The sequence below is a fragment of the Pleuronectes platessa genome, chromosome 4 (assembly GCF_947347685.1).
Source record: "Pleuronectes platessa chromosome 4, fPlePla1.1, whole genome shotgun sequence".
In the NCBI taxonomy this organism is placed as follows: Eukaryota; Metazoa; Chordata; class Actinopteri; order Pleuronectiformes; family Pleuronectidae; genus Pleuronectes; species Pleuronectes platessa.
In genome coordinates, this window is record NC_070629.1 from 21,644,961 (window position 1) to 21,655,009 (window position 10,049).

Below are 10,049 nucleotides of genomic sequence, written 5' to 3' on the forward strand. Positions count from 1 at the left end.
TATAGAGGACGTGTTGATGTTTGTCTCCTTCACTGAATATAGACACAAGTGGTGTCAAAACTTTCGCACAATTAAGGCTCCAAGTTCATCCTCTGCACCCCCGTCCCCTCCTCCAGTTTAACACAGTGTTTGATCCCTGTGTGTCTCCGTAGTTTCTGAGACTCGAGGCGGGAAAAACAAGATGGGCATATCTGACGACGACCTTGAAAATGTGCCACCCATCAATCAGTCTGTTGCCATGGCGATCGCTGGGAACCCATTCAACACGCTGGGCCGGAATGTTCTCGTCTCCATGGCGTCCATGGTAAAATTCAGAAATTATGTCGTAATCTGAAAGACGATAACAAATTGTGGTGTGGTTTTCGTTGTGTTTTAGAAGTTCAAAAGTGCGTCTGTGTGCGTGTTTGTGTGATGGTGTTTGTTAGTCTTCAGCCTCCCGACAGGTGAGCTGCGCTGAGGTAGATTGATTAGCTGTCAGAGCTGCACACACACTTCATCCATCCTGAAAAAATCACACACACACACAGACGTACAGTACACACACGTACACACACATGTCTGCAGGAGATGGTTTATGGGCAGGCATTGGCATCATAAGTGAACAGGGTCGTCCTCCCTGACAAACACATCCATCAAATGTAGCTACAGCAACAACACAGGCACTAACACTGAACACTGCCACTCTCTTCAGCTCTCTCGGCCTCTTTCCAAGTGATGAATCAGTTCTTTCTTTGTTGTAACGTGAAATTCTGTTGTGGAAAAACTACATTTGTGCCATCGGCCTGGTATCCATCACAAATCCACACCTGGCAGCCAGACCGCTCCTCGTCTTCAGGCTGTTCCCCTGCAAACAAACAATATCTGAATCTTTCACTCTTCTCAACCGAAGTGGTACAAGAACCATTTAAGTTTTAGTTTTTTTTAAATAGCCTAGTCATGTTTTGGATTACATGCTACACACATAGTCGATGTTGGTTCTGGTGCACCTCACTCGGCCCCGCTGTGGAACAGATACCTGGAAACCGGGTTCCAGGTGGGAGACCCCGAGCACAAGGAGGTTAATGACTACATTTATCAAAGCTGCCACACAGCGAGGCAGCAGTAGCCCTCTATAGCAGCAACCGATTCATCATCTCACAAAATGAAGGTACATTTATCTGCAGTAGATTTAACGCCCATTAAGAGGAGGAAGACAACAACACCAAACTAAAACCAGGGTCAAAGAAATGTCCACTCGTATGTAGGTGTTCTTTAAGATGTTGGAACTGCCCCTCATAGAAAAGAAGTGCTACCCATAGATGCACTGTATGGATGTGTGTGTGTGAATGGCAACAAACTCATATTTATAATCCTCTTGTGTTATATTCTGATTACCACAGTCATTTCTCAGTGTGGCTGCACACACAGCACATAGGCCTTTGTGTGAATGCAGATGTTCCCTCTCTCCTGAGTACCCAATCAAACTACATATCTGCCTCTCTCCTCTCCCCTTCCCAGCAAGGTAAATCCGTAGCCACCCTGGCGGCGGACACCAGCCGCCACCTGTTGGTGTGTTTCCTGTGGGTGATAAAGAACGCAGACCGGATTCTAATTCAGCGCTGGACTGTGGACATGCCTCCGTCACAGCTCAACAAGCTGCTGGAGCTCCTCACCATCTGTGTGTCCTGCTTCGAGTACAGGGTCAGTGTACCTCCTTTGTTTACTTGTGTCAGTTGTAACTGTCATTGATGTGCCACTTGTTTGCTTGCATGTTGTGACTGTGTGTTAATGTGTGTGTGCAGGGGAAGCAGAGCACTGACAAAGTGAGCACCCAGGCCTTACAGAAGTCCCAGCAGGCCAAGCTGCAGCTGGAAGAAGCCCTGCTGAGAGGAATGGGAGCCCGCGGGGAAATGATGAAACGAGTTGGAGGTACCTGCACTTTAAGGGTTAAAACTTGGAAATTGCTTTTCTGTCACATTTATAATTGCAATTTTTCAAGTTTTGCACACGAACTACCTCCAAATCGAGTGAGCGCTCAGTATCAGTATTTATTAAATGTGCAGTCAGCAAGTTATGGAAAGAACTGGTCTCAGGTTAATCTTTACATGGGCTTGCAATTCCATACTGGTGATATGTGGCATATTAAATACGACAGTATAGTATGGAGTACAGAAGGAAGGAAAAAGTGAATGTGTTATAACTGGGAATAGTTTGTTTGAATTATCAGCAATTTCTCCAATAAATGATCTAATCTGCTCATAAAACATAATATGAATGTACCTATCTATCTATTAAGTTGCATGAACTCCAGTGATAAAGCTTTGTATAAATCTGTACGTAAATGTACATTATTGTTTCCTCACAAGCGGTTTCCTTTGTAACCCCCGACAGGAATGGACAGGACCATGGGACAGAGAGAGAACCTGCGCTGGAGGAAAGACCTCACCCAGTGGAGACAGACCAATGACAAACAGGACAAGTATGTGTCTGCTTCCCCGTTTCCAAAAGTTTGCTTTGCCTGTGAGGGTTTCGTCAATTTTTGAAACCCCATGTTTTTGCTGTGTTTCTCTTCTCGCTTAATATCTGTCCGATCACTTTCCATCAGGACTAAAGCAGAGCTGGACCAGGAGGCTCTGATCAGTGGGAACCTGGCCACAGAGACAAACCTCATCGTACTGGACCTGCTGGAGACCATCGTACAGGTCGGAGAACACTCTGTCCATCACCTGAACTCATTCAGCGTCACTACTAATCCAGAGATGAAATTAATACTATTCACACTAATGTTTCTCAAGATTGTGATGTTATGATGTCACTTCATATTAATTATAATATTTTGCATCTTCACAGGGAACTGAAAGTCAACAAGAAATTACCTTTCATTAGCGACCATGTTACAAAAAATCAATTCATGACCTTGCATAATTGATAAACTAATAAAGTTCCTCACTGGGTATTGAAAGAAGCCCAGCTCAGCTTTCTTTAGAAGGTTTGAAAGCATTAAGCTGAGCCCGAGTAATTTGAGACTCTGGTATTGAGATATCGCTCAGTGAGTTGCCATAATGCAAAAATGTATCGAATGCTAAGGTTAATATTTGTAACTGCTGACACTGAATGCTTGTAATATTAAATACATAAAGCACAAAGTTGGCTCGATATGTCGTCTACACCTGCAATCTTAGCTTGAAGCACTCATTGACTGTATTAATCATTTTCTGTTTGCTCGTCTTCCTACTTTCCTATTTAAATGGGACCCCAGTGCATCTGCAGGTGTTATCATTTGTCGCGAATGATAGGCTAATTCTTCCATGTGTCTCTTGTCCAGGCGGTGCCATTGGCTGACTGTAAGGACAGCGTGGTCGGCGGAGTGTTGAAAGTGTTACTTCACTCTCTGACGTGCAACCAGAGCTCCACTTTCCTCTGTCACACGTTCAGCACGCTCAGAGGGCTCGTTGTCAAGGTACTATCATCATGGTGTGTGTGTGCATATGTGTGTGCGCTTGTCTTTATATAGTTCTGAGGGACAATTTTGGTTCAATACCCTGATTGTGAAGACATTTTGGTTAGTCCTCACAAATTCTAAGGTTTTTTTGAGGGACTTGGTTTTGAGGTTAGGGTCAGGGTAGGCATTCAATTGTAATGGTTAAGGTTAGGATAAGGTGCAAGGGAATTTATTATAACAACTTTAAAGAAACAATGTGTGTGTGTGTGTGTGTGCGTGCGTGCGTGTGTGTTGTACTTTGTGAAAATTGGGGGGTAGCTGTGTGTGTAGTTGTGTTTACACGCGCACTATCTGTGTCTAAATTAAATGTTCTTATTTGTGGAAAACTGCTGATACAAGCACGATTATTTATTTATATATGCATGTGTATCTTTGTGTATACCTTGTATGTCTGATATTATTTGTCTGTGTGTGTTTGTGTGCAGTTTGGGGACCTGTTGTTTGAGGAGGAGGCGGAGCAGTGTGCAGACCTGTGCCAGAAGGTGCTTCAGTACTGCAGCAGCCCTGTTGATGAGAACAGGAGCCAGGCCTGTGCCACGCTCTATCTCATCATGAGATACAGCTACAGCAATGCCAGTGTAAGCACAAACACACACACACACACACACATAAACACGAAATCACATGCAAAAGATGATTGCGTTTTCTTACCCCTGCCAAGGAGGTTCTGTTTTCAAACCTGTCCGTTTGCATGTTTGTGAGCAACATTTGGCTAAAACTGCCGGACGGATTATACAAACATGGTAGGACATTGTAGAGGTCAGGGAAGACATTTTGATGTTGATCTGGGATTTGTTATCAATTTCCTTTAACATAGTGAGACAGAGTGTTTTTTGTGACATTTTCACCGTTTCCCCCGCGAAGAATTCATGGATCTTGGTGAAGAGATCTATAAATGTGTGAAATGTGGTGCAGCTTGCTTGAACTTAAGGGGACTGTTCAGCATTGGTGGTGGAACGAGCTCTTCTGAGTGCTGAATACTAGTTTTCCAATGGGTTGTAAGGATGCAAGTGTATAGAGACACACACACACTCAAGGCAAATGTCAGGCATACTGTGTTACCTTCCTGTCTGATAAAACCTTATCTAACATCTGTGCTCAACAGGAGAAAATGCGTTTATGTGGGATTAAATTCAATTTAGGTTCGCACGAGAGTTCAGATGTGCTCATGATACATGTTCTCGCGAAGAAGCAGGGAGTCACACCCATCTCCCCGGCTTTTTCTTTCCTCCTCAGCTTTAATGTCTTTTCCAGGTCTATTTTGAGTGTGCCGCAGAAAGTTTCTGCTGAAGGATGTGTCTCTGAGTGGAGAGCAGGGAGATATGTCACTGTCTGCCTCCCCATGTTCCTACCCCTCTTTAACTAATGACAGCCAGACGTGTGTGTGTGTGTGTGTGTGTGTTTCAGTACATATGCATGTGTGAATGTGTGAGTATATGTTCCTCTGGGAGTCATGGGCATGGAGAAAGAGAACGTGAAAGGGGCGGAAAGGAGGAAATCATAATGGAGATAGTGCAGTGTTTTGCCAGAGGTGAAGCAGTGATGGAGGGAAACAAATAGAAGAAAATTGAGAAGACACAGATCTGAAGGAAGGGAGGTTTAGGACAGAGTATCCTCTTTCATTTCTCTGCTGGTTCGATAGCCCTTCGATATTTCCTGTGTTTACAGTCAGTACACTGTAATGAAAGTCAGACACCAGCCTGCAGCAGCGAACACACACACACACACACACACACACAAAACCTCTACAGAGTATCACCCCTCTGCGTGTCCAGCGCATGTTTGTTTATGTGGTGTATACAAAGGGAGCTGTGATCTGAATTAGCATTGTAGCGCTATGACTCATTCATACAGAAGTTCCTACCTTTCCTTTGTTTATGTTTTCATCCCTTCATCCGCCCTCGTCTCTCTCTCTCTCCAAACTGTCTGTCACACACACATTTTACTACTCTCTGCTTTTCTCCTTTTTAATATTTGGATAAAAAAACAAAATCCAGAAGGAAAAAGAAACGAGATATCAAACATTGACGAGTGGAAAGAAAACTAAAGAAAAAAGAGTAGGTGACGAAAAAGACAGAGAAAGACAAAGAGGGTTATGTGTTGACTCAGACTATCATTTAGGCACACACACACACACACACACACACACACACACACACACACACACACACACATACACACACACACACACACACTGAGTTAGAGGGCAGTGATGGGTGGTTAGGCTCTGGCTCCATGCTCAGTTGAACAGAATGGGGCCGTAGAGATGATCCATGGGTGATTATGTCTCTGCTAATGGGAGATCATTTCCCGCTTAGCTGGTCATGCTGGAGATAGATGGGACTTCACTCTCTCTCTCTCTCTCTCTCTCTCTCTCTCTCTCTCTCTCTCTCTCTCGTGCACATACGCACACTCGTCCTCCGTGCAGGAGATGGAGGGGTGTTAGCCAGGCCTGTTGTTTTGGACAGGTAGTGTGAAAAATGAAGAGAGGAGGAAAGAGAAGGGACAGAAACTGAGGAGAGAGAGAGAGAAAAAAAAGAAGCTAATCTTGACTTGGAGAAGATTTAGAAACCTTGGACACATTTTCACTGCTGATGCAAAAAGATCCATCAAACCATTGCACCCATAAGGTACAGAGTGTGAGCAGGTGGATGTTCAGTTTATTTTAGTGTGCAGTGTTTAAGTATATGCTGGTACCTTTATCCTGATATGCTTGAGTATAGAGCAGGATTTTCAGGGACCAGTACATTATATAAAATATTTAGTTCTTCACAATGTTTAATATAAGGACAAAACTACAGCTCATAGACTTAATAGTAATGTTACTACAGTAATATTTATATTTCATTTTCTCTTTCCTCTACCAGTGATACATAGACTGTTCATATAAATGGATAAAAGGTCTCCACTTCCTCCCGTTGAACAAACATTGAAGCTAGAATATCCCACATATGAAGATTGTGATCTATCGTCTTTTGACATCATTTGGAGTCGACAGAGGAGTGATCGGTTTGTGGAGCTGTGGTGTCGAGTTCCTGCCAATACACATGCTCGACAAATCTCCAGTCGGATCTGCCAATGAGGACATTTCAACACATTATTACAGCTTCAAATGACAGTGTGATAGGAACGACCTAAAGAGACAGAAAACAATCTTTGAGATAAATGACTTGACAAGTGCGTTAACTTTTTGGTTCATCCACTAACATGGAGGAGGCAGGATTTATGACTTAGACTGCAGTCAGCCATCAGGGGGCGATCAAGATGATTTGGCTTTTACTTTTGGGAATCTGTCATGTAGTCCATCTTTATGTAAAATCTATGCATTATTAGACCATCATTATAAAAGTAAATAGTATAATGTTTATAGGCCATTTTAAAGACTGTTATGAAAGTTGAATCACACAATGGCCCTTGGACTGAACTATGGATTGTGTCTTCTTTGTTGTTGCAGTAAATGCATGCATTGTTTATTATTGGAAGTTTTATGGTAACTAAGTGCTTCAGAGGCAAAGTGAAAAGGTGAAAGAGGGGCAGAAGAAGGAATTGTCCTATTCATGCAAAGTTGCATTTGCCTCTTGCACTTTATGTGCCTTGTCTCACCATTGCAAATATTACATTTCCTTCTTTGGCTCCCAGCGCATGAGAAAAAAGAAGAGAGGTTTTCACTTGAGAGTTGTGAGGAATATATAGTCACATGAAATTCAGCCTCGAGGAGCCACAGAAATGTGTCTCTAACACTGCAAAGCTGTGAAACACTGACATCAAGCTCGGTCCCTGTTGTCTCTGTCAGAACTTCTCAAGAGTGAAGATGCAGGTCACCATGTCTCTGGCCTCGCTGGTGGGCAAGTCCTCAGACTTCCAGGAGGAAAACTTACGATGCTCGCTCCGCACCATCCTGGCCTACGCAGAGGAGGACACGGAGATGCAGAGCACTCAGTTGCCCTCACAGGTAGGAAATCACACACACACACACACACACACACACACACACACACACACACACACACACACACACACACTGTACCACATTACTCATAGTGATAATATCAAAGAAGGTTAAGGAGGAGGAGGAAGAAGATGACTGAAAACAACAATTAAGTCCATGTGTCTGTATATATTCTGCTAGTTTTTATGCCCTTTTAATCGTGTAATTCATTTATATCATTTTGAATTGATTTGTTTCTTAACATCAGGAAGAATATATAAGATAATTTGGTCAACTTTTATAACTGAGTGAAACGTGGAGTTAATCCCAGTGTCCAGTCATAAAGTGAGAAAAATGTAAATCTAATCCTCATGCCTGCCCGTGTTTCTCTGTGTCCTCAGGTAGACGAGCTGCTCAGGAACCTTAACAGTATTCTATCAGACACAGTGAAAATGAGGGAGTTCCAGGAGGACCCGGAGATGCTCATGGACCTCATGTACAGGTGAGGAGCCAAAAGCGTCCTCCACAAACGCCTGTTTCCTTGACGACAGAAAAATCTGTCGTCAGCGTCTTGTCTCTTAATCCCCCCCCCCCCCCCCCCCTTCTCTCTCTCTCTCTCTCTCTCTCTCTCTCTCTCTCTCTCTCTCTCTCTCTCTCTCTCTCTCTCTCTCTCTCTCTCTCTCTCTCTCTCTCTCTCTCTCTCTCTCTGTCAGTGTGATTTCTCTCTATGTTGTGCTGCTGGTTCCTATTTCTCTGTGGTCGGCGCTGTTTTGCCTCTATTTGCTGCCCTCTCTATGGCAACCATGTGGTAGCAGTTTAGTCTTCTGATCCGGCTGTGTGTATATGCAGATGCAAACGGTGTGTGTGCTGGAGTTTGTGTGTGTGTGTGTGTGCAAACACAAAGTGGAAACACTGAGACAAAGGGAGCATACATGTGCTGTATATTGATTCAGGCACTTCACCTCCACATGTTCTAATGTCACCTCCACGTATCGTTTCTCATGCTCCTTTCTGTTTGGGTTTTGGTCGCAGTGACCTGACGAGTGTGTGACAGCTGTGCAAAATGACTTTACACATTTTCCTACACCCACCTCAACGTCTACCTCCGATCCCTCCAACACACTCGGGTCATTGGCACAACAAGACATTTGGTCTCCAGATGCTCGAGTTCATTTATAAGTGAAGTACAGTGACTAATTACTTTTTTTTCAGTGTTTTAGATTCATCCCACTGTTGTTATTCTCGTGACTGTTCATGGATTCCATGGACATATCCATATTTTCTGTTGCTCATAAAACCCACTAACCACTTGAGATATTATCTGTCCAATTGTAGACTTACTGTATATTTGTGTCTAGACTGTAACTAGATCGACTCATTTGCTTCAGTTTCGTTCAGAGTATCAAGTCATCGCTTTTATTATTTCTTTTATTACAGAAAGCTTTTTTTGTAGTGGAGACTAGTTGAGACTAAACTTTTGTACCTCCACCAAGGAGGTTATGTTTTCCCTTTGTTGGTTTGTTGGTGGGTTGACAACGCAAAAAATATCCAATGGTTTTCCCTAAAGCTGCCAGAAGGAGTCCATTACATTTTGGAGAATATCTGAACAAAGATCCAGTATTTTTCTTTGACATTGTGAAATTGGGTGTTTTTAAAAGTTGTATTTATTTACAAGGTAATAATTAAGGATACTGGGTTTCTGTAGGGTCTAAAAAAAAGTCTAAATGTAGTCATCTGAATTTTAGGCCTTTTAAAAAGTCTTCTCCACTTGGCTACCTCAACTCACCTTCAAAAATATTTGCCAAAACATTTGAAGTATAAACACACAAAATCCGTGAAACCACTGCACCACCTGCACTAGCTTATTTCTAATTCATGCTTATGCTCTTATATAAACTGTGTGACAGTTTCCATAGCCTGCATATGTTCTCTGATTCGTATTTATTGTTTTAACTTTTCTTGACCTAGTCATTCTTAAAAAATAGATTTTTTTCTTAATAAGGCTGGTTCAATAAAGGACAAGGGAAAAAATGAAGGAAAAACAACCTCCTTTCTTCTCCTCCTCCCCTCCCCAGGATAGCGAAGGGCTATCAGACATCTCCTGACCTGCGTCTGACCTGGCTGCAGAACATGGCAGAGAAGCACAACAACAGGAAGTGTTACACCGAGTCGGCCATGTGTCTGGTGCACGCTGCCGCCCTGGTGGCCGAGTACCTCAGCATGCTGGAGGATCACAAGTACCTGCCTGTTGGGAGTGTCACCTTCCAGGTAGTCGACGCAAATACAGAAACACACTATATGATATAATAATAAACACATGTTCAGACTCATTGCAAAAGAAAAATACAGCTAGTCCAAATAACCCTCCATCATCTGTTTCTGTTTGTTGTGGCTGATGGTTGTTTTGTTGGAAGGAGGCAAACCCCCTCCCTGGCACAACACACCACATCACACGTTTCCCCCCCACGGATTACTTCCACATTTAGTGTTGAGTGTCCAGAGGGGGAGCTGTACACACACACCGTCAACGTATAAACACTGTCCCCTGGTAGCTCTGCTTTATACAATGTCTGTGAAGATGAAGCGGGGGGGGGGGGGGGGGGGGGGGAGGCAAATGTGCTCCTGTGGGAACAAGTGAAC

General features: G+C 43.3%; 1 protein-coding gene across 1 annotated transcript in view; it reads left to right on the plus strand.

The window, feature by feature from the left end:
• Positions 1 to 10,049, plus strand: part of dock8 (dedicator of cytokinesis 8) — a gene marked incomplete in the record, with an annotated part of 55,472 nt that overhangs the window by 35,550 nt on the left and 9,873 nt on the right. Inside the window, 10 exon segments of the mRNA XM_053421236.1 lie at positions 153 to 304; positions 1,498 to 1,680; positions 1,782 to 1,908; positions 2,371 to 2,458; positions 2,585 to 2,681; positions 3,305 to 3,439; positions 3,907 to 4,059; positions 7,275 to 7,433; positions 7,811 to 7,911; positions 9,485 to 9,677. Coding sequence (XP_053277211.1) covers positions 153 to 304; positions 1,498 to 1,680; positions 1,782 to 1,908; positions 2,371 to 2,458; positions 2,585 to 2,681; positions 3,305 to 3,439; positions 3,907 to 4,059; positions 7,275 to 7,433; positions 7,811 to 7,911; positions 9,485 to 9,677 — 1,388 coding nt within the window.